The 26657-nt window shown below is 36.8% G+C and overlaps 1 protein-coding gene across 1 annotated transcript in view; it reads left to right on the top strand.

Annotated features, from left to right (window-relative positions):
- Positions 1 to 26657, top strand: part of LOC142335942 (sugar transporter SWEET1-like) — a 95877-nt gene that overhangs the window by 12299 nt on the left and 56921 nt on the right. Inside the window, exons 3-5 of the mRNA XM_075384348.1 lie at positions 16685 to 16759; positions 20102 to 20225; positions 21846 to 22127. Coding sequence (XP_075240463.1) covers positions 16685 to 16759; positions 20102 to 20225; positions 21846 to 22127 — 481 coding nt within the window. The remainder of the gene's footprint in view (positions 1 to 16684; positions 16760 to 20101; positions 20226 to 21845; positions 22128 to 26657) is intronic.

Genomic DNA, 26657 nt, shown 5'->3' with positions numbered 1-26657 from the left:
CAGAAGGCTCAATTTTATTTATTTACGACCCACTCACAAATAAAAATACCACTTTAATATACGATTCATTATTTAGTCCACTATCTGATACACTCTTTGAATTCCTTAACGGAATATACTCAGAAATACAACCTCTAGAAAGAGAGGCATTATTCAGAAAAGCTTCATTTGAGTTTTTAAAACGCCTTGCACCGGCGTTAAACACAAATGCATCACAATCCCGTAAAAAAAGCGTTCATAAAATCGCTCGCCAAGAGATAGAAGGATTTAACAAACTCCTTGAAATATATATTACCCCTGCAACAGATGCAGATTTATCAGAAGAAGACCTCCTTGATTCTCTCACACTTTTATCTTGGTATATACATAGATTCTGGAAAAGCCTAGTAAGACACATTTTCACAGCTAATCAACAAGTTGCTGAGGCATATCCACACATAATACCTAAATTACCAGAAACACTACAATGTATTTATGATAAAAATCGATTTCGACAAAATTTTGTAAACATCACAGAAATACTTTCAGAAACTATACAGAAAATATCATTAAATCGCAAAAATATAGAAATTACAAACTACAACGCAGAAACACGTCCGTTCACTTGTACAAATATTCCCGAGAACACAAATACTTCCCTGGAAGCTTCGCCATCAGAAAATATGGATACAATAGTACATAACAAACCACCAGATAATAAAATGAATGAAACCACGGAAACAGATTTTAATTCCACCCTGCTTGATGACGGAACACTTTTCTCATCACATGCAGTCAATACAATAGTTGATCTCGAAGAGAACAATAACAATAATAACAATAACAACAATTACCAAACTATAAAAACCTCTACAGATAGTCACTTGTATCAAAATCACCAGAATAGACAACCGATAAATTCGAATGAATTACCACATAGTTCAGATCCGTTAAACAGTACAATCCCACCTCTACCAAATCTAAACACGCCTTTACCACGGCTTATCAGTACACTTCAATACACAACCTGTAATTTTAAACAACTCCGCTCAGCCCACACAAGGGCCTAACCAAAATATTCAAATTACTCCACAACAATTAGTGAATATAATCTGACAACTAAACAGACAAAATACACAACAAACTACAAATGCACCAACTCCGTGTTATTTACAAGCGGCTTCTACACAAACGCCATCACCTGTTGTTCGCAGGAATGCACCAATGATGTATCCCTACCTGGGTGGCTCAGTACCCATGTAACAGTCTCTAAGACTGTTCGATGGTACTGATCCTACATACACTACAGAAGATTTTGTAAATGCTATCACAGCAAATATGGCAATGACAGCAGGACCAGAGCAAACTGATTCACGATTTCACGAAGCCTGGATCCTTAAACGGATTGCCATGATCCAAACGGCTTTAATAGGGCCGGCACAACAATGGTACCCACACCTACCATTAGATATAAAAAAGAACTGGCAAGCATTTTGCCGGGAGTTTCAAAAAACATTCGATAATCGGCAATCGCAACCACAAGCGAAATTATTGTTTGAAAGCATAACACGCGCTTCAGGCGAACAAATCAAAACACTTAGAATCGAACAAATGTCTCTAAAAGCATATGTTAATAACGCTCCAGACATGAGGAATGCACAGATGAATGACGCGCTTGTCAAAGCACTTGATCCTCAACTAGCTAGGATAGCATTAAAAAAGATCGCAAACCACAAATCAACTGCAGTGGAACCACAACTTCCATTTGAACAATTAGTAGAAAAAATACACCAAGAAGATATTACCCGCACATACATTGATCGTCACAAATTGATGCCAAATTCAACAATCACACCAACAATAAATAATCTCTCTTATGATATTGATAATCTTACAGTCGAAGATATACAAATAATTGAACAAGATATTGCACATGGTATAAACGTAGTACGACACAAGTACTCGAACGATCCCAATTTTAAGGGAAAACCAGTTTTTCTAAATATTAGTAAGAATTGCTCACGTTCAGGACATAGTATTTCTACATGCCCTGACAAAAGGTACACAAAACCACTAGATAAACCTAGTTTTCAAAAACAAACGTTTAACCAAGCCATAAAAGGAAATCAAAATCTCCCGAATAGACAAGTCACATCAAGCAATATGACTGGTAAACCATTACCATTCTCATATCGCAGTAATAGCAGAGACAGAAATAATTCAAGACACAGAAGTCCACATAAGTACCCGCAAAATAACTCAAAACCATATTACGGTAATAGTAATTTTAAACCACCCAGCAGAAATGGTTCACCATACCCAAAAACAAACTTCCACAAAAATACAAATAATTCTAGACCACAATCACCCTATTGTAACAGAGATGGAAATCGTCCACGACGACCATTCTCACGAAATCCCCTTAGAAACGTTCGGAACTACATTAATACACTAATAGATCAAGAACAAACGGACAACACCACGTCCCACACAGAAAATAACCCAACAAAAAATGTCTCGGAAGAAACTTTTTTAGAACAACACTTTAATGATTTGCTCCTAGAGCTGAATCAGGATACACAAGACGAATACTTTAATTGCCAGGAAGAATGAAACACTCTCACAGAAGAATACATCTTTTTTACATCTTTTAAAAGCAGTATTTGGGTAGTACCACTTACAATGTACATACCACAAACAACAGATCCCGAAAAAACAATCTCTCCACCGCACCTCGAGATAGATTTCTTACTGGATTCTGGTGCCACTTTAAATATCTTAAATAATGACACCTGGAATGAAATTAAAGAATACCACAAATTACAGCTGAAAGCATCTACATTCGTTCTCTCAGCAGCAAATAACTCCAAATTACAATCGAATGGAACAATAAAACTTAAATTGTATCGGGATGTAACAGAGAATAAAACACTTCGAAACACATCTTTTACAATTACTTTTCACGTAACAAACACTAAACTTAAAGTCCTTGGAACACCGTTCTTAGAAAAATATTTAGATTCGATAAAATGTTCATCGCACACTTTACAGATGAAGGATGATAATGAATGGAAATCACTCAAATACTATGATTCTTCAATGAAACCACCTCCATACTATTCATGATTATTTTCGGTGATAGGACACAAACCATTATATCTCCAACCGGCAGAACACCGAATTTTAACATATTCTCTAACAGCTTACGAATGTAAAAACAAATATGCTAATGGCACTCTCCTTTATATGTCCGATTTCTCATTTATACCACTCCACAAAATTATGTTTTTCTCCATAATGGATATAAATAACCTTGAATATCCATACCAATCATTTATACAAATACTAATACAAAACCCCCTTTCACATCCGCTAACTCTTATGGAAGGTATAATTCGCACCACAAGACGTTTCAATTAATGACTATCAAACCGACAAATATCGCGTCAATGAACTCACAGAATTCATGGACGCTTTCAATTCAAATTACCTTACACAAGGAACATCAGAAACACTTAAAAAACTTTACTGCCTCAACCTCACAAAACAACAAGAACAGGAAAATAAAAATCAACAAAAGAAATTCAATATACCATTTGATGTTGCGAAATTAGCTTAACTCAATAAAGAATTTCTCACCATGTTTAATTTTGAGCACACAAAATCAACACAAACACAGTTCCAAGAATTAGCAGAACTTCTCATACAGTTTAAACAATGTTATGCAAAATCCAAATTCGACGTAGGCAAAGTTAAGGTAGAACTAAACCTCCCTTTATTAGCAACAGCAGTTTTCAAGAGACAACGAGCAACTAGAATACCACTGCAATTGCAGGACAAAGTACAACACCTTTTGGACATTTTAACACACTTTGATATCACATCACCAGTAAATACAGATTCCCTCACAACGGGAAATACATTTATTAACCCAGTAATTATCCTTAAGAAAGGAGAATCACTTAAAATTGTTTTAGATTCTCGCCAATTAAACACAATGATTGACGAGACAAAATGTAGTTGGCCTATAAAACCTATCCAGGCAATACTCACACGTATCAAAGGACCTATCTTCTCTATAGCCGACATGAATAGCGCATACAACCAAAGGCCCTTAGACAAACCCTCACAGCGGTTAACAAACTTTGTAATAGCTGGCCAACAATAGTGTTTTAAAAGATTATTTTATGGTATTTCAGTTGGCCCAGCAGCCTTTTCATCCTTTATGAGTAGTATTTCCAAACCATTAATCAGAACAAAAGCAAAATAATAACATATCTTGATGACGTTTTCATACAAGATACTACAACAGACACAATAATACAAACACTTAATGAATACCACGCAATTTTAGAAAACGAAAACCTAAAAGCTGCACCCGATAAATCTTTCTTTTTTCTTGATTCGGTAAAATTTTTATGTCATCAAATACAAAATAATCACATTTACCCACTCAAATCTAAAATTGATGGCTTTTTAAAGCTACAACCACCAAAAAATAAAAAAGAAATTCAAAATTATGTTGGATTTCTCACCTTTATTTCCAAATATATCTATAATTTACAGGTTATTTTAAGACGTTTTTACCTCCAACTCCGAGATACAACCGATTTTAAATGGACTCCAGAACTGCAACAAACATTTGATCGAGTTAAAAAAGAACTTACAGACGAAACACTCCGTCTTGCAATACCTAATTCAGACAAAACATTCTATATCCTTTGTGATGCCTCAAATTATGGCATAGGTGCGGCAGTTCTCCAGAAAAACCAATTTGGAAAGATGGAATTAGTGGCAGCAAACTCTCGTCTATTTTCAACCACAGAACTTAGCCTTTCAACAATTCTCCGAGAATGTTCAGCTATAATTTACGCACTGTCTGAATATGAATTCCTAATACAAGGCTCCAAACACCCAATTATTTTATACACAGATCAGAAACCAATTCTTTTTTGTTTACTCAGAAGAACAAACCAAATCACCGAGTGTATGAGTTTCAACTAATAATAATGAAATTTCCAAACTTGCACATAGTTTGGATGGAAAGTAAAAGTCTTTCACTTCCCGATTCACTAAGTCGTTCACTAACGACTACAACGGAAGACGAACACCGTCTTCGAACAGTAGAAATACCAGAACCTATTAATTTCTTCATGACGCATAACTTAAATACACAACCAATACCATGTAACTACGCAGTATCAAAAGAATATACTAATTCAATGTCAACAAACATTAACACAGAACCAATGCACTTTCCCATCTATTCACAAATAAAAGAAAACTATTTCAAATTTCATCTAGAAAATGATCTTTATTTTCCAGTATCATACCACGGACAACCACTCGAACATAAAAGGACAACCACTCGAACACATTCACCAAAAACGAAATCAACAAGTTCATAATACTTACTTTCCTCCTGAAAATTACCCTATCATACAACATACAGATTTTACATTAAATACCAATAAAACAGAACCTTATACACAACTCAAAAAAGATCCAAACTATGCAGAACTAATAAACACTATTAAGTTCTCACTTCCAAGTATGGATGATTTTAAACCAAAATATCCACGGATATATAACTTTTTCTACAAGGAAAAGACAGAAATCATTGACGTTCTCCTATATGAAGCGCAACAACAAGACCCAGTAATCCGACAATTAATTCTGTGGAAAAAATATAAAAATCTTCCTTATACTCCCTCACTCACAATTCGTGCAAATAAAGGATTGCTACACTATTATAGACGTTTTTCACAACTCAGCATTATTGAAACCAATAATCTCTTATACTATATAAGAGAAACACAGTCACCAAAAATTGGTCTACCACTCTCTTTGCTTTTAACAACATTCCACAATGCACACTCACATAATCTCTCAGGCCATCCCGGCCGTGAAAAAACACATGCTACAATAATTAAAACTAACTATTTCCCTATTATTAAAACATGGATAGCAATACTCACAGAAGATTGCTTGAATTGCCAAACCAGCAAATCCATGCCAAATCTTTTAATGGCGCCACAACAGCCATTCCTTGAAGTTTCTCCATACTTCAATCACCGTATTTCGATGGACACGAAAGGTCCAATTTCACTGTCCTCAGATGAAAACTCTTACGTTTACGTTATCGTAGACGCCTTCACACACTTTGTAGTACTTCACCCTTCAACCAAAAATGACGCCAAAAATGCACTCACTGTGTTATTTGATCACTGGATTAAAAAAAAGGAATACCAGATATTTTGGTAAGAGATAATGGAAATGAATATATTAACGGCGAATTCGCACATTTCTGCCGTACATATAATGTACAATTCAAACCACGCACGCCATATGCACCGTGGTCTAATGCAATCGTTGAAAACAGTAATCGTCAATTAAATACATTTCTTCGTACAGTCCTCGATTCGCTATATGACACGTGGTCACAGAAAGTAAAAGTATTTCCCTTTGCGTTCAATTCACCAGTTAGAACCATTATGAATCTATCACCTTATGAACTGTTATTTGGCCAAAAACCAAACAAACCCATAATGTTCAATCTATCTTGCACTACAGATAGTTTTGGAAACTGTAAACCCACAGACACTTCACCTTGTTCCTCTTTACCAAAACATACACACACTGACCACCTCGGTCATCACCCTCAAATTAAAAAGTTACAGAAAGTAACCTTGGCATATTGGTTTCTAAATCGTGAAAAAATACACTCGGAAATATATAACGAAGTACATAACTATTTAAATCAAAATAAACATCTACGTTCATTTATTAATCGTCGTTTTGGAACGGCTTCACCACTAAAAATAAACACTTATGTATTAACAGTTAATAAGACTACACAGCTTGGTATTTCAAAGAAGATCCAACCACAAAGGATTGGACCTTATAAAATAATTGACACTCCCACCTTAGTTACTTATAAATTAGAAGATTTTTCTGGTAAACAAATCACCCGTCACAGAAGTAACATTGTACCATATTACCCGAAAGAACTCTTCGTTCAAGAACAAATGACAAAATATTTCTCGGATAAATCCCTTTTACAACTCCATCCTAAAAAGCCGACGCTTAACAAATCAAATCGAAACTGTCTCGTTCAGTCCAGACATCCCAGACATACCATTAACCGATGACCCTTTACCCCCACCACCTTGTAGCCTGTCTGAAATACCCAAACATACTTCGGAAAACCACAATACAAGGGATACACGTCTCCGACGACAGCCGATAAAGACTAGAGTATTCATACCACAATCAAAAAATTCGGCTTCACGAACGCAAAATCTGTAGCTATATATAAAACTATACAGTTAACACATATAATACACCTCCTCTCGCTTTCTTTAGCCGAATACAACTTAGCTTAGCACGCTAAATACCCAGTAAAAACAAACCCAGTAAAAATATAATTCCCTCGTTCTCTAATACGAGAGGAATAAATCACATAGTTCTTTAACCCTTCTCCGCCTTAATAAAATTACTTTCATAGGGGCAGTTATTTAAACAGCTTAGTATAGTAAACAAAGAACACGGACTATCTTTTCACCTGCTACCCTAGCAGAACCACAAAAACCCTTCCATTAGGAAATGAAAAGAAGGGAATTACAGGCCGTTCCCCACGATGATAATCAAAAGGAAAGTAACCAAAAATTAAGTTAATAACCGACTCAAAGATCGGTCTGGGAAGAATTCCCTAATCTCATTTATTTGCCAAGATCTGATTCGGTAACTTTTTTCACCCGAATGAAAAGTCGTGGTCCGGCCAAATCGCATCGTCTAAAATCACTTCACAGTCTTTCGCTCTCTCAACCTAGTTGCCTCCAACTTAAAACTTCTCTGTCTTTCTTTCTAGTCTCCTAACTCAACACTTCTCTTAACTCTCCATTCTCTTCTTCACTCTCTCTCTCTCTCTCTCTCTCTCTCTCTTAATCTTACCTTAGAAAAAATTTAACAAAAATTGTTTTTCTCTTTAAGTTCACTTTCTCTCTAACTACAAGAACACTCTCACAGTACAGTTCATAGCCTTTCCTCGCATCTAACACAGCTACAAATCAGCCTTAAGAAGCTCCAACGAAACTGCTCACCGAAGCCTCCACAATCAACAGACGCTTTCGGTCTCACAGCACTGAAAGCTTGATTCAACCAGCCAAAGTCTCTCCTTTTCAGTAACACAAAACTGAAATCACCTTCTACAGAAAATCAAAGCAGGTATGCTTATAACTTCACAACACAGACTCGAAATAATTTTTAGAAGAACACCCTACGCAGATACATTTAGATATATCCAAAATTTCAAACCTAAAAAGGTTCGTTTTCAAGATATATTTTATAATCTAGATCACATTTTGTATTCACACACTTGTTGTGAATGGGTTGTTTATTAGAGATTTTAATAACGAACATATAGCTCTCTTCTATCTCCCAATTTTTCCACCACAAGCAACACCAAAACTTTCAGAAATTCTCTACACAGATATTGTGTAATTAATAATCTCTACGCATTTCCTGCTTCTTATGATATAAAATATATTAAAGACCTTCTTCGTTTGGATGAACAAAACCAAAAAATCCTTAAACAACAATCAGACAAACAACACTCAAAGTAAAACTACCCATCCACAAGTAATTTTCTCGTTTGAGAGAAAAGATTATACAATCACTAAATTTTATCAGTATTTTCTCGTGATTTTTTATAAGTGTACCCACTTTAAATCTTTTGATAATTGTTATTCCCACAGCTAATAACTATCAAGTATATTATTGCGATAATTGCCCCGCACTGGGTCCGTCACTTTCATCACAATTGCGTCCTCTAGTCAACAACCAAACACTAACCCAAGTGCTCCCCGCATCAGAATTATCTAGTTGCTCATACAGTGAAGCCACGAAACAATCGAACCCCAAAAAGTCATAATTTAAACTCTTTAATAAAAAATCACAAACACAAGAAACTGAGGAACACACATACTCAGTCATTACTACTGCCAAATCTGCAGATAGACATCGTCCTACTGGATATTCTCCCCCCCCCCCTTTACCCCACAATCGGTAATCCCTTATCCCCCCATCAAAGCCAAACGCAGATACACCAGACGCAATTACATCACCACCAACAACAACAACAACAACAACAACATACCCCCCAACTAACTTCTTTACTACCATACTCTGGTTTTCTTCCTAAAACAACACTTCCACCTCCCATGTTTATACCAGCCCCACCACGAGCACCACAACTTGAACTCCTTAATTACCCAAACACCCCTCAATTCTCCACTCAACCAATAAATTTTGCTAACACAGACAAAACAAATAGTTCTGAATTGCCACAGCCAATTCACAGAGTTTCTCACCTACCTGAAACACCACATGACATAAGCCTACTTTCTGATAATTCTAATTCTGATCCAATTATTTCACAATTTTCTTCATCTACTCCGTCACAAATTGCAAGTAATCCTTTCAATCCGCCACAAGGACCAGTAACTAATCTTGAACGTATACTTTCACAGGCACATTGGAATCACTCATTTAATATAATCAATTCATCACCGACCTTTCAAAGTTCTTTACCACTCAGTTTTACAGGAACTCCACCAATAATAACATTAAGTTCAAATACAGCAACACCGGACTCTGACCAACATCTTCACCACTGTGTTGGCAAACAACCAGACACTACAAGAACCTACCGCACCCTACCATTAAAACATGATCCCAAGTTTATTGTACCACCTCCCACCCTTTTTGGAGACCATAACAACGGTGAACAATTACATAGTTGGGCTAAACAAAGAATTTCGAAGTCATATAAGATAATACCTGTTCAAAAACAGAGAGCACACAATCTCTTAAAACAATCGAAAATCACCTTTTCAGGTGAAATTGTTGTTGAACAATTTAAACTTATCTTTCACCCACAAGCTGCGGCTCCACCTATTTCTCGGGTTAAAACAAACCCTTCACCATTTATTTGTCAAGAGATACACTATAAATTTGATAGATACACAAAAAACACCGCAAGATGTTTTCTATAATCCACACTCTGGACTCTCCTACACATGTCAATTACAAATCTAATTCGAATCTTGATTAATTTATTCTTTTCATACACACTTCCAATTAAACCTCCAATCACAATTAATCAACAGAACATTTCAACACCTAAAACAGGAATACAAGATCTTGTAGTCACGCATTATGACTGCTCATCAAAACTTATTACAAATGTGCAGTATTATATTAATATAATTAACTTAATATAATTGGTGAATATAAGATTAAGCCAGCAGATTTTCAGATCCTTCCAGCACAAGTTCAATTATTCTCACATATTCGAACAATACAAGTACGAGCTTATGCCATTTACGCAAAACTTACTGACAAAGAAGTTTTCTGTCACAAAATATCACTCAAACGAGGCTATCGGTTTGATCATGATAATTCGTATGTTAGTAATATGGAAAGGCCTTTCTTTCCCACAGAAATTGAAGCTCGCAGAGAACTTACACGCATTGGTTTAATAAGCTAAAATTACTACTACACCCAACACATCCAATCATGTGCTTGGTGACCCCCAATGGCAAGCACGAATCGAGGGAAAACAAGGTCGTTTTCAGTTCGACCGCTACATACCCTTTGCTTTCCAACACGGAAGCCTGGTCAATAATCCAAATGATCGCAATTGGATCCCTAATGCCATTGATAATCCTTGGGCTAACTGTCCCGGTAAAAACCACCAAAATGAATATCATGTCATCCATACACTAGGATGGTCACTTCAATTAACAAACATCACTCTCACCTTTGATGTTGCCTCCGAACACATGTACTACGGCAAAGACCGAATTAAATGTGATATTGACCGAGGCTATTGTGAACCAAATCACGCTATTAAAGCCACAGTAATTTGGGAACCCGAACACCACTGTAAAATTTTTGATGTTGGCGATATTTTATTGAAACACTAGAAAACAATGAAACTAACAATATTCATGAACACGAACCACACATGTATAGTAGTCGTTTCCAAAAACACCTCTATGATGAATATGCACTATCACGTTTTGAGGTTCTCACAAAACCTATTTTTAAATGTTATGAAGATCGCCCATATTATGCTGCCCAATACCAGGACATTTTCATCCAATACCAAGAAGGTTTTAACTTTGCCTCAGGTACACCATCATCTGACTTTGACGATGTCCACATAATCGGCCCTAACAAACCACCTCCTATAACACCCTACACTAAAGCAAAAACTCAAAAATGGATATGTAATTCCAGAGGAAACCCAACTCTACCGTAAATCGGAAAAATACGAATTATTTAGAAAGCAAACCTGGTTGGGTGCAGTCCAACCTAATTTCCAAATTGATGCAAAACTTCACTACATGATTAGTCGAGTATTACTCGAAATGGACCAAACAAGTTTAAATATATACAAAAAAAATTTTGTGACCTCGATAGAGATCTCAAACAAACCGCTTTTAATCTCCTTACGCCAAAATTCCCCCTAGTAGGTTAAGTCATCACAGGACAGTGAAACACATTCGCTACACTTAGAAGCCAAAAAGTTATCTCACTCTATCAATGTAAAACAGTTCAATCACCACTCTATGTACTTAAGGATCAATGTTTTCAACGCATCCCTATCTATTCCCAAAATAAAGTACAATTTGTAGATCAAGTCACCCGTAAAACCTTCCCTTGGTCTATTAAAGCACCATGTAAATCAGATAATTTTGACCAACAAATTTAATTTGATGTAGACGGCGATAAGACATATCGCTTAACACCCTACCCAATTAAAGCGCACAACCCTGTTAAAATTTTCACGCCAGCTGAAGTAGATAATCACTTCACCCACGCCCACTTTACCGCACAACAACTCGGTATTTACAGTCAACATGACTGGACAAAATCCGTAGATAAGATGCGTTTTAACCAATTAGTAGATGATGTAGCGGAGAAATTTGAAGTAGCATGTGCAGTAAATTTTGCAGATCTTGCAAAACAAGCACAATTACAAGCACAGTTTTCACGCCTACGCACCGAATATAATGATTACTTCCACAAATTATTTATAAACGGAAAAGATTTCACCCTTCGACGCCTAGATTGGCAAGATTTAATAAACGGCAGTTATTTAAAAGAATCCCTCATTGGAATCTTCGGATATCCCTGGTACGTAATAAAAGAAATAGCCATAATCTGGGAAGTTTTTAACTTATTCCGGTTTATCTTCGGCCTATTTCGTAGTGTGATTAACACCTATAATCTAAAAACACTTTTATGACCAAATATCACATTGGCTAAGATTATTACATCCCGATTTTTTGGTATTTTTTCACAAACAATCTTCCATGTACTACAAGCTGATTCTACGCACTATAAACAACACTCACCTAAGAAACGGCGACAGCACTCAGTCGAAAGCGGCACACCACATTCACAACATGAATTGAATCAATTACAGAGAAAATTTGAAAATTTCTATAAGAAATTCTCTTCACCAGCACACAACAATTCAAACAAACACACCTCCACTCTTCCAGTCTCTATTTATCAATGCTATGAATCACCAATAGTACAAGCACGCCGAAAACCTGATTTTCAATCTTTACAATTGCACACTTTTCAACCTAATCAACGTAAACGCTCTCACACCGTTTCTATTTCACAAGATTCTTTCGAGGATGATCCTAACTACCAAGAGATCGACATCCCGGAAGAACTTATTCTAAATTTACCAAGTACACGTATCTAACACTCTAGTGTTTTAGTGACTCCACTGCAGTCTCCACCACCCAAGAAGGATCACCCATCCCACCAAATGTCGAACCAACGGCATATGACCTCATTATTTTGGAGGTCGACGACATCTTGCCCTCACCCCTCACCCCTCCAGTACCCGAACCAGTCTGCGAGATGCAAACACCAGCCCTCTTCACGATGGCACAATTGTCAGCACAGCCACAGTCTGTGGACACGGCGACTTACGCGCGCGTGAACCCACTGCCTTCACCCGCCACGTCCTCTAGTTCAGGTGAACTACACCTGTACATCGATAGTGATGGGAGCTCACCTTCACTAAACCCTGGACCTACCAGCTTGTCACAAGAGCTGCGGCTCCACAGAAATCAACCACCAGCACCAATTTCATCTACAGCTCCACTTCATCACGTGACTGTGCCCCACTCGTCACAGTCACACCTTCCTTCTTGGGCGGACGAAGTGGAACAATCTGGTAATTCCACACCAGAAACAGTCGTCCCCAACTGGGCGGCCTCAGGAAGGTTTCGTGGACCACCACCACGCTCACAGCAATCAGTCTATCCACCACCAACCTTCCCTGCGCCTCCCCAACATCGTCAACTCGTATCCTCACCGCCGTACGGGCCCACTATTCCCCCCTTAAGCCTCAGCAGCCATTCGTGCAACCACCCTAAGATCGACCCACATCCACAGATAATTACCCATGCACCGACCCCTCACCAGACCAAGGCGACGACCTCGAGCAACAAAGCACGAGATTTACCCTGCTCGTTCACCTAAAATTCAACCTGGACAATCACCGGCACGATGTAGCCAGAGTTCTTCACGAGGCTCACAGCCCTCACCCTCCCGCGGACGAATCAACCCCTTTGGGCCGACACAAGGCATCCTCCACCGCTCTCAGGGGCCAAATTTCCGTTTTCACGAGTTCACCAACTCCCTTGGAATTAACACCCTCCAAGGAATTCATGTCCCAGAAAGGATAAATTACACCTCTACCCCTCCTCAGCATACTCTAAAACCAACGGCTAGTTCTTGTTCACTAGGACAGCTTGAAAACGAGTATGTCCACGAAGGAAGGGGTAAAGAATTACCCTTGGAGTGTGCACATTTTCCCATCAATTCCCGATTTAGAGAACAATTTTGGCATCTGTCAAAGTATTTCTTTGCTTTGGCAGATCGGCCAAACGATTACCTTAACACCTTCTTTACACGAGATACAGCACCCTAAAAAATTTATGCCAAATACGACCCCTTCTATTTGCAGTTCGGCAGTTTGGATTCCTTCACCCTACCCAAATGGATGTCAATAACACGAACCACAAAGTAAATCGAGTTAAGATGCTGCACACGATGCACAACTATTTGTTTGTGCAACATCATTTTCAGAATACAAACCCGATCATCCATATGAACTCCCGCCTCCATTACGCGAACACCAAAATAGCATCACCCTATTACTTAAACTATAGTTATACAATCCATTCTGAATTCTGTGAAGGAACGTTACGCAACTTTGACCCCATCAAAAATTATTATATATTTTCGCCCTTATACTCTAAGACAAATCGCCCGATTCTTGTACCCATCGAAAACCTCCGATGCGTGAAAAGAGGGTCAACCGAAGTCACTCACGGTCATCCATTCAATCATCTTCTTTACCGAGATTGGATGAGTGACAAGCTCAATAACCACCAGCCTTCACCAGAGGAATCACAAATCCTAAATCACCTCCTGGCCATGCAAACCCACTGTAATGCGGACTTGTATCCCAGATTCCTCACTGCCCTCCTCGCACAGGATCAAGGATTTCTACACTTCTTCAGAGATCCTGACAATGCTGGCCCGGATTTTGAATTCGAGTACAGAACGTAGGTCAAAGTCCTACACCACCATTAGGGCACACTGTCCCTCTGTAAACTTTAAGGACTCACTGTTCTTTGTCTCACCGTACATATTTTCTTTGTGTCTTTATATTTCTATTTACCCTTTTACTTTTCTCCCTTAAATGTAATCTATATCCTGTCATTTTTTCCACAACCTCAGATTAGGATCAGTTCTTTTCTTTTTTTCCTCCGGTCGGGAACTATTTGAGAAGGTATTAAATTTGAACAGTAATTTAATAATTTAATAAGAAAAGTAGCTCGCACAGTAGATAAAAGATGGATTTCCACCAGAAGGTAAGCTGGTAAACCCCGACTGGTTCAACTCTAGTACCAGATGGGGATGAACAGAAATCTTCTTGTACCACCCTGACAGAGACTACAGACTACAAGTGATCGCCCAACTGGGAACAAATCTCCACTACAAGACAGTGGAAGCAGTTGGGCACACTCTACATCTCAACAGGACAGACGTTACTGGCCAGCACACCCTGTAACTGGCACCCTCACTGGTTCCTCCATCGGTTGAACCACTTACTGACGACACAAGTCACTAACAGGGACCACAGACGACGGCTCAAGTCACAACCCACTTTAGAGAAGACACAACTCTACACATACATCACCCACCTATCGATAAAGGACAACACGTTCGCCATATTCCTGCTACAAACTCACAAATTCGGATTTGAAAACTCTAAACCCCGGATGGATGTAGCAGTAGGAATCCTGAACGTACACCTTCGGCCAATCAGAGACTGAGAAGACACTATTTTCTTTTAAATAGAGAGAACTGAACTTGCTATAGTCAGTCTATTAGTTTAGTTAGATACACCATGTGTATACCTTTGACTCCGGTGCTACTTGTATTAATCACCGTAATAAACATTATACACCTCTCGTGTTTTACAGAGTCGGTTAGTCTTAGAGAAATAGGTAAGTCTACTTCGCGCGCAGAAATAAGTAGCCCTAGCTCTCTATACCTTAAGGCTGTAAAAGGAGCCCACATCGGGTCTGCCTTAGTCTCTTCCCCTCCCACAACTACCAACTTCATTCATAGCAGCGGTTTTGTTATACTGCCAAGGTACACATTCTAAAGTAAATTTTAGTGTATTTGCATTATTCATGCAGTGAACGCTTGCAGTACTAGCTTTCGGATTCCAAATAAAGGCCCAATTATATAAGACGGCTTTTGACATAATGTATTGTAACGTTTTACACATTTCTTTATCATAATTTGGCCGCATTCGTTGCCACTTCGTCATGTGTTTGTATAAAAAATTCAAAATCTGGGACTTTAAAGAAAAACTGCAATTAGGTTTCAAAGTAAAGCAGGAACAGTCTCAAAAAAATTGAAATTCAATTACAAAAGATTAGAATTAATTTTATTTATTGTTATGTGGCATAGTATCAAACTTCACGTTCAAAATACCACAATCGTGGCACGTTACAAAGTTTTTCTCGCAATTCAAAATTTTAATTCGAAAAATTTTCGAAAAAGATATTACACTTGGGAATCAACTTTCCATGTGTAATGCAAATCTGATATGACTAAAGCGATCGATACTGTAATGATTCAGTACTGATTTGTGGAGAAAGACTTGCACTTATACGTGCTCAGTACTGATTCGTACTTTGAGTTTGGTATGGGATGCTTGTCACAGTTTCATTAGAACTTGCCCAAAAATGACGAACAGTTCGGTTGTAGACACGGGAAGAGGATAAAATGTTGTAAGACGGTTAATAAACCTTAGAAAGGAATGAGAATGTAAAACTGATCAGAACTTAAAAAACAAAAGACAGACACAAAATAGTGGTGTTCTGCACCAATTTGTTTTGCTAATTGGCTTCTTGCCTCAATTTAGTGCAACCGAAATAAACCCTTTTTTCATATAATTTCAGTTAATTAACGTTTTCTTTATCTGATCTTCTTGGTATGAACAACTTTTTTTACACAAAATAAAAAAAAATCAATGAAAACAAGAAGGAAATAATATCAAATTAAAATCCTGGCGATTGTTCTTCAGGCCATTGTGTGTGCAGATGTGGCAAGAAGGGACCCAAAATGTTCAATTATTCCCTTTCGTCTCATTTTTTGTCAAGTTAGTGCTCTTCTGTTTGACATAAACTGTGACCTCCGATTTATTATTAATGCGAAAAAGTCTCATTTCCCGTGTTGACCTCTAAAAATGAAAACTAGCCTCTTAAAACGCCGTATATGGATTTTATGGAAACTTGCTAAGCATTCGACAGCCATAAAAGAACTAGAGCTTGGGTGATAAACATTCCAGAATGCGTTCTGTAGTTTCCAAAAACCCTTAATGGTCATGAATTCTCGAAATTATATATTTTTAGCGTTCTTCTGCTCAACTTTCAGACTTGAGTAATACTTTCAGACCTATTAATAATGCTTTGTTTTCTTGTGGGAAAAATTAACTTACGACACCCCAATTTGAAGTTCTCTCATCTCAATTTGAATACATATTGGGTTTTTGATCAGCCGCCAATCATGGCTGGCACCCGGGGGTTAAAATGAAACAGAGGCCAAGTCGGGCGATTAGACTGATTTGAGAGAGCGCCGCAGTACCCGGATTATAGTAACATAGTAACTCAGCGCTGAACCATAGTATTTCTCAGTCTTTATTTTTAGTACGAACATATTCCGATCAGGTTCAATTTTTACCGTGAAAGTGTGAATTCAGACAAAAAATGCATCAGTACTGGTTTCCCGTGTTGAGGACAACGACGATAAAACGACAATCTTTTTGTAAGAAACTGTTGTTTTTGTCGTTTTGTTGTCGTTTTTGTCGTTTTGTTGTCGTTTTCGTCGTTTTGTTTTCGTTTTTGTTGTTTTGTTGTCGTTTTTGTCGTTTTGTTGTCGTTTTTGTCGTTTTGTTGTCGTTTTCGTCGTTTTGTTGTCGTTTTTGTCGCTTTGTCTTCGTTTTCTTTGTTTTCATTAGTTTCCGTCGTTTAAGTCGTTTTTCATATGCAAGAAAAGATCGTTTTTTCGTCGTTTTTGTCGTTTCTTACGTCGTCTTTTTACTGTGACACTAGGCTCCGGGTAGCCACTTGCAGGAAACTGGTGCAGATTCATGGTTCATGTGATCTCATATAGAATCTCTCTTAGAATCTCATTTTTATATGCGGTGCAAATATATGATCTCTATTTTTCAAGTGATAACGCGACAACCTAACTAGACTAAACCTTGCTGCTCTAGTTTTATTAAAATTAAAATAGCTTTAAGTGTGAATTACACAACTGACTCATGGGTTCTGAAGTTTACAGAATTAATCTTGATGAACATAATGTATGAATTAACATATAACTAGAGCATCAGACGTGGAAAATAACAATTGCAATTGAAGAGGTAAATTTCGGGCAAAAATATGGTGAACAAGAGCTAAACAAAAGGTCAAAAGATGAATAAAATATAAACAAATAATGCGTGACACTGTATCACAGGTCACGTGAGTCGGTGGCCTGAGATACTTTCAAAGTGAAATGGTCTGCACAAACGGCATCCAGCAAAACCGTTGCCAGCCCAGGCTGCGGTGTGCGCACGAAATCGTCCTGATGCAGACCATTTCGAGGGTACACCTGATCTTTGTGCGCTCGAAATTACAGGGTCTGGAAGGCGGAATGAGCGCACTTGAGTCTTGAGCGCTTGAGTGTGATGCTAAACGCTTCGAGCGCATAGAGAATAGAACTATGAATAAAATGATGGAGATTGATGTCATTGACTATTAATTGCTCTCAATTAACTGTAACAATTCTTTTAGTCCTTCGGTGTTTTATGCGATTTTTTGCTGGGCCAATTTTCCACCCGACTCTTTTAACTAATCGTTGTCAAAAACGAGATAAACAGGTAATGCCTGGAGGTCATTGAGTTCTCAGCCTTTTGGCTCACTCAACTTTAGGTATATAATTCATCAAAAACGTTTTGGAAACATAAAAGCATGGTGTGAATGGCGGTTCTTAGAATTAGACCTCCGACTTGACCCCCCCCCCCCTCATACTTCATTCCCCCGCCACTTCACTCTCTCTCTCCCTCCACATCAGCCCCCCATTCACCCTATTCTACACCAAACCGGCACATTCTTCCACCCGTAATGCAACGTTTAACAAAAAACTAAATAGAACTTCTCAATGCAAATAACAACACAAAGTTTCCGTATGCATCAAATAAAATATCTACAGCCTTCCACACTTGAAATAAAACATTTTAGTTTGTTATGAAAAATGACCCATTTTTTTAAATTAGTCAATGGCTAGGCCTATAAGACTGTCTAAACCCTCTTAAACTTCTGAACACTAGATTCTTTATTACTATCTTATAATACGTAGTGAAATACTTTAACGCGAAGTTGGTAGATTTGGTCATCAAATTTTTCCATAATTTTGGTCACAATAATTTGCTTGGTTTGAACAAGATCTATCAGAAAAGATGTTATTGGAAGTGCTTCGAGTAGTATTGCTGCTTAGTTTTGAGAAAAGAAATGTTCGGTATTTCTGTACAAAAAAAGCTGTTGAAAAAATTGTGCTGATATTTCACTTGAATCGAAAAAGGAAAATTGATTTTGATGCTTCCTTTTGATTTCTGAAAATAATGCTCTGTTTGTTTTTCGCTACGTTTTTCTACATGCAAAGTTGATAGTTTGAGCTTCGCAATCATCTTCGCTTTCACCGTTTAAATATGGTGTGCTATTTGATTGCGTTTTCAGTTCTTCATTTTCTTGTATTTTATTTGGATTTGAGTGATTTGAGGAAGAATCAAGAACGTACTGACATAAAAATTTGAAATCAAATAAAGTTGTTTAAATTTACTTTAGAAAGAAAATAAGTAACAGAAAATTTTACAGAAAATATTGAGTTCTATTCACACGTTAACTTTTTCATTTGGGCCACTTTTGTTTCAATTAATAGTATTAATTGGTAATAGATTTATTCTAAAAACCTTTTGAAAAAAAAACTGAGCAATAAATGAGTAAAAATATAAATGTATGGATAGCTTCAGTTACTTCTGAATTTCTCTCAAACAAAGTATGTAGCATTTATTTTAGTCCTGTCGTCTTTTTAATGCGATTTTTTTTGCTTGACCGATTCTTCGTCTCGCCCATTCGACTTTAAACGGGATAAACAGGTAGTGCTCGGACGGCATTACGTGGCCGACGATCAGCTCTCTTAAAGCATTACGCCTTACTAGTCTCAAAGTATGCGATTCACCGAAACTGTTCCGAGGAGACAATTTCAGGGTGTGGGGGGGGCCTTGTAGTCCTAAAAGTTTGACACTGTCAGTTGGTGTCTTTAGTCGTTAGTTGTTAACCGATCGTTAGTCGGTTTTGGTTTATTACTCTTTTTCGATTCAATTAAACGAAACTTTGTTAATGGTTTTGGACTCCCATTGTATTAAAAGAAAATGTGTGATCAATTTTTAATCTTCCAGCTGCATGTTATGGAGTGCATACGGACTGCTGAAGGTGGACTTGGCTGTCATCACAGTGAACGTCACTGGCTCTATTCTGGAAGGACTCTACATACTCGTGTACTTCAGGTGCACCAAAGATCAGGTCAATGGAATAATCCTGGCTTTTGTTTTTTGAGTATTTTGCCAGAGCCAAACCAGCTTCAATTGAGCTTTTCTCTCGGGCGACACTAATGGTACCACGTGAAAGTTTCAGACACAAAAAAAGTGGCTATAGTCACCAAAAAGAGCAATGCTGCTCATTAAAAGCATAGTCTGAAATGTGGGGAATAATAAGAAAAAGGCCAGCTGAGAACAGGCTACTGTAGGTCTAATGCTGTTCCGCTGCGATTACGCAGGAATCAAAATTATTATTATTATTAATGGAAAAATATAAAATAAGCGCTCACTAGCGGTTAAAAGTTACTTTTTAACGCAAAAATTTCTAAGCGAACCTTACATAATTTTAGCATCGGATGTGTTGAAAGCGCCTTGGCATTATATAGGCTCACTCCGCATTAGAGCTCGCTGAAATGTTTTCTCAGCTTTTACAGCAACTGGAATGCACTCCCGCGTTGAGAATTTCATCTTACACCAAAATGAGCACTTAACTATGTAAGATTAACACTAAAATGCGGTAGTTTTTCGTTGTAACGCTTATCTTACATAATTTTACCGTACACAATCAATCTTGCATTTTTTTAAATAATTAAATTAATTTAGCTGGTAAGAATTATTGGTAAACTGATTTAAAAAAGCCCACCTAGAACCCAATTAAGAACCTGTGCATTCAGATCTCAAATCTTGATCTTTTAATTGACCTTAAAAATATTCTTTGATATGAGGCCATCATAACATTACATCTATAGTAGGAGGAGTGCCCATTTTGTTGGAGTACAATTTTGCGAAAAACACCCAAAACAATTAGAGTTACTGAAACCCAGTTGAAATTGGATGGTTATCTTGTAAGATTCTGGCGTATTCAGCCAATACATTGCAAGATTATGCATTATTGTGCATGTTTTCTGCCAGAATCTTGCAAGAGCGCCATTTTTTTCTGACAGAAACCTAAATGCCATTTTTTTCACACTAAAGTAAAGTGCACACTAAACACAAACCGCTCAGTAATTGCACCCACAATTGAAATGAAAACGATTAAACATTAGTTATAGCATCGATTTTTAATTAATTGTTACCTTTATTAGATTCACTAGATTTAGTACTGGCACGTCCTCTAAAGAGGGGGGGGGGGGTCGCACTGTAGGGGGAAGGGGAGGCTCAACAAAAAAACCCAACGCTTGATTTTCCAGTATTTGCTAAATTGAACATGAGGTATGGTCTAACTTGAAGTGAGCACGGATTCCGAACATTTGAATGCTTTTTAAATTAATACAAATCTTTGTTATCAAACTTTGATTCGGAATCAAAAGTTTTTGCTCATTAAAAGTTGAAATAAGGAAGTGTTTGTTTTGTTGAAGAATTCTTCATTCTTCTCATTTGCTCTTGTTCTCCTTAAATTTCAGAATTCTCTTTTCAATCTTTATTGAACTCTTGAAAATTATTTATGATCCCCCCGCTTGTTGGGTCAGACAACACTTACAAAAACGAAGGTCCCCTCTCATTGGCTGACACCTCTAAAATGACTCCACTCTTCCTAGAGCTCACAATGATTGCCCAAAATAGAATTTGCCCAAAAACATTGCAAAAGTCGAAATACTCCGTTTAGATGGTGGTGTTGCAGCAATTATTTGGCGCTTTCTGTATCATATTCCCATCGCTGATTTATGCAAATTTCATTGCCTCCAGTCTGAGCAGAGCGGTCTCAGTGTTGGGTGTGATCTGCACAGCAGCCTGCTTAGTGAGTTATGGTGCCCCTTTATCAGATATAAAACGAGTGGTTCAAACTAAGAGCGCAGAGTCTATGTCTCTGCAATGGTGCCTCATTTCAACCATAACTGCCTTGCTATGGACTATCTATGGACACTTGAGGCATGACAGTAATATAATAGTAAGCTCATTTATACTGGCTTTTCACTTGCAACATTATATATCATATTGTAACATCTTACAAGATAACCGTTGAAGATGCTCTCGGTGGTTCTCGATTACGACAAAGAGGCTCGTTAATGTGCGTTCGCACATGATGTTCCGACCCACGCTCATCTACATTTTTGACTTAACTGCCTTTCGACTTGCAAAGAGGTAAACAAAAAAAATTTTGATAAAGAGATAAACAAAAATAGATGTTTGAGTTTAAAAAAATCGTTACACAACCGAACTAATAATTGAATTAAGTCTCGATACCAAGCCTCAATACAACGAGATCTGTCATTTAAAAGACAACGAGAAACAAAAACAACAACAAAAAAGCAAAAACAAAAATTGCACGGCAAAAACTCTATATCTAAAATTAAAAGCACCTAGTATCAGCGTCAAAATACAATCAGAAAAAACCCTAACTACACAATCTTAATTTTTCTAACTACGCTGCAGATAGTATTTTTCCTTAATAAGAGTAGGTAACAAGTCGATAAAAAGAAGAAATAATGAGGCGGTATTCAAAAATCAATAAACATTTTTTAAACCAAATAATTTCAAAAGTCCTAAAATCATTAGCTTTTAACGAAATAATTCTCCATAATTTTGCAAAAAGTCATAATGAAACAAATAGGACCTGAATTTGGTTAGACTAAGTCATCACAATGGACTAAAGAAGCAGAAAAACTCAAAAAATTACGTACAGAAGTTTACAAACATTGCAGAAACACAAACTATTGGTGTCATTAAAATCATTAGCTGTTGTCTGAAAATTATGCACTTTCAATTGGGCCATATTTGAAAATCTTTTGGATCATTTATTAAGCGATTATGCTAAAGGAAGAGACAAATACATCACTCACATAACTTTTTATGAGAAAACATATTGCCCAATAAAAAAACATCATTTACGTCATAACATTGATAACCATGTTAGTTTTGAAAAAAAACAAGGATTTTGGTGGGACCTCTCAATGATTAGAAAAATTTACAAGTTGACAAAAAAAACCATACAAACTGAAAGAAAATTGAAAAAGTACAATATCAAAAACTTCAAAACTATCCGCTACAAGCTAACTGCTTCGGGTTGAATAAATCATTCGACCCTTAATTACAAGCTTATGAGACTGGTCAACACTTTACAGCTACTTAAAGAATAAAAAATACTGGCAAAAAGAGCAAACTCAAAAAAATGAGCTAAAAAATGTCGAAGCTATCAGGAAATGAATTTTTCAGCGAGAACTTTTCTACTTCCAATCAATTTTTTAACAGCAATGGGATACTTCTTTTTAAGAATTTGACTCCAATAAATCAACAAACATGAACAAATACATAAAAACCACAAAAAATTTGAGAAAACCCAAAGAATCAAAGCAAATAATTTCAATAGCATTCAACGGAAGCTAATAAAGACGCTATGATAGGCCTCCATGAGAAAAAAATGATAATCGTCATTCATAAGTCATCAAGAAGACTTTACAGTAAAGATTTTATAGTCTTCTTGGCTATGAAAATCAACAAAAACAGGCAAAATCCAAAAATTAATTAGAAAAGAATACTTTGTGTATGATCGAGTTAACGTTTTTTAAAAGCCAAAGCAACAATCAACAATAGGATATTGTGTTGAAATTTCAAAAGGAACCAAAATTATGAGAAAAAAAGACGTCCAATAAGTAAAAAATAAAAAAAACTCATACATCGAAGTCATAACACCAACAGTTTGTAGATAAAACCACTAAATAGATTATTTTGTTTGACGTAGAAAAAAAGGGGGTTCGATTTTACTGAGATTGACTTACAGTTTACGAAAACAAATTTAGCATCGGTTAATGTTAAAAAAATTTTCTTGTAAAATCACTTTTAAAGACTTAAAAGCCGTTAAACTCAATAGCTTTGAACGGAAGTAAAAAAACGCTTTTTTGTGCCTCGATTGGAAACCAAGAATAATTGTCGTGCATAGTTTATCAACAAGACATTGCAATAAATCTTATGACCATGGAAACAACAACAAAAACAGGCAAAAACAAAAAGTTCAAAATACAAGTGCGAGAAGAGTGTCGAAGCCATTTAAACCATTAGCTCTTCTCTGTTGTTTTTAACCATGATTCATTGAAGGTTTTCTTTAAGCCAATGGGAAATATCGGTCTCAGGATAATGCGATAAGATTTCAAGAGGGACACATAATAAGTAAATATCCAAAATTTTTTTCAATTTTGAAATCTTGTGGCATTGAAGTCATATAACGAATAGTTAGAAGATAGAACCATTAACCAGATTATTTTTGTTTGCATTAAAAAGCAGGGGGGTCCTCTCTTTACTGTGATTGACTAACAGTTCACGAAAAGAAGTTTAGGATCGGTTAGTGTTAAAAAAAACTCTCGAAAGATCACTTTTAAAGTCTTGCCAGCCGTTAGCTGTCCTCACAAAGCTCAAGATAGCTTCAGTTTCTGCAATTTACCAAAATTTTTGCCTTTTTAGTCAAAAAGTCTATGTCATGGACTATAAACAGTTAGTAAAACCTCAAAAAGAAAATCAAAATTTCAATTAAAATAACAAAAACTATGAGTCGAAGCCAAAAAAAAACACGAGCGATTACTTGAAAACAAATTTTTTGTTCATTGTACTTCGCTAGACTGTAAATCAGGTTAGTCATTAACGGAACATCGATATGAGAAGTTACTAGTCTCTAGGTGAACTAAGAACACAAAAACATACGAAAAATTTCTAAAAAAGAGCTTTCAAATATAATTCAATTTTTTTTGATAGTTAACTTCCCTATGAGACCATAACTAAACTTTTTGTCGCCTTTCGTCTATCACGGACTTGAAACTGATTAATTTTGTGGCATGAAATCAAATTTGAATTAATATTTTTAATAAAAGAAGATCTAAATTTGAAGAAAAATCACACTAAATGTGAGCAATCATGCTAACTATCCCGTTTTCACAGAAAACTGCAACCCTCGCTGACTGCAATCCTCGAAAAAAAAACAATTTTCAAAAAAAAATTAGTTTTGAATTCTACGCTGGACGAGCTTTTTAATGATACCACTCACATTTCTCTACGATGAATATATCGATCGGCCAAAATTGACTGATCAAAAAAAACCCATATGAGTAAATAGTTTATCCCCCCACAAGTGGGGTTCCCGGGTCGAGGTTTGGGCAAAAAATAATGTAAGATTAGCGGTGAATAGCGGTGAAAAAAAAGTTTTTTCACCGCAAAGCGCCCGCATCTTTTAGCGTTCAATGCGTTCATAGCGGTGAATTTTTGCAAGATTAGCGATTAATTTAGCGGTGAATTTTTGTAAGATTAGCGATTTTAGCGGTGAAAACTTTTTTTTCACCGCTTCGTGGTAGCGCTGAAAAATTTTTTTTCACCGCATTATGCTAGTAGCGGTGAAAACTTTTTTTTCACCGCTTAAGCGGTGAAAAAAAAGTTTTCAGCGCTACGAGCAGAAAGCGGTGAAAAAAAATTTTTCAGCGCTACCGTTAGAATGCGGTGAAAAAAAAATTTTAAGCGCTACCACGACTCGGGGTTTTCAAAGCAACATCATTTTTTTTACATTACCTGAACCAGCACCCCAGCTGGTTTTTTGACAATGACAATCCAGACAGCTGCAGGCATGTCCATAATACGCCATTTACGTCCCCACAATGAGGTGCACAAAATCCCAGCGGGGGGGAAACCGACTAACCGGCGTCTCAACGGGGCAGGGGGGGGGTGCACCTCTTCATTAAATAAATTTTACATTTCCTAGGCAAGCTATAGCAAAAATTCTTTTTGTTTTACAATCTAGTTACCCATGGGATACTCGATACCGAGTTTGGTTCGATTTGGACAACTCCTTGATCCGATAAAATTTCTATATTTTTAAAAATAGAATAATCGAATAAGTCGAAATTTCCGTATGAAATACTAACTTTTTTCCTAGGCAAGCTATAGCAAAAATTCTTTTTGTTTTAGCCTCTAGGTACACAGGGGATACTCCATACCGAGTTTGGTTTGATTTGGACAACTCCTTGACCCGACGAAAAAGACCTATTTTTAAAATTCGTTATTTGCGAAATTCGCACATTTCCGTATGAAAACCTAACTTTTTTCCTAGGCAAACTATGCCAAAAATTCTTTTTGTTTTACAATCTAGTTACCCATGGAATACTCGATTCCAAGTTTGCTTCAATTTGAACAATTTCTTGACCCGATAAAAAAGACCTATTTTTAAAATTCGTTATTCGCGAAATTCGCAAATTTCCGTATGAAAAACTAACTTTTTTCCTAGGCAAGCTATAGCAAAAATTATTTTTGTTTTAGATTCTAGGTACACAGGGGATACTCTATGCCAAGTTTGGTTCGATTTGAACAACTCCTTGACCCGTTGAAAAAGACCTATTTTTAAAATTCAAAAATCTCAGGTTATTCGAAATAATCGCACATTTCCGTATGAAAACCTAACTTTTTTCCTAGGCAAACTATGCCAAAAATTCTTTTTGTTTTACAA

The sequence above is a fragment of the Convolutriloba macropyga genome, chromosome 3, assembly GCF_964194025.1.
Source record: "Convolutriloba macropyga chromosome 3, txConMacr16.3, whole genome shotgun sequence".
NCBI classification, from domain to species: Eukaryota; Metazoa; Xenacoelomorpha; order Acoela; family Convolutidae; genus Convolutriloba; species Convolutriloba macropyga.
This window is presented reverse-complemented; position numbering and strand designations above follow the sequence as displayed.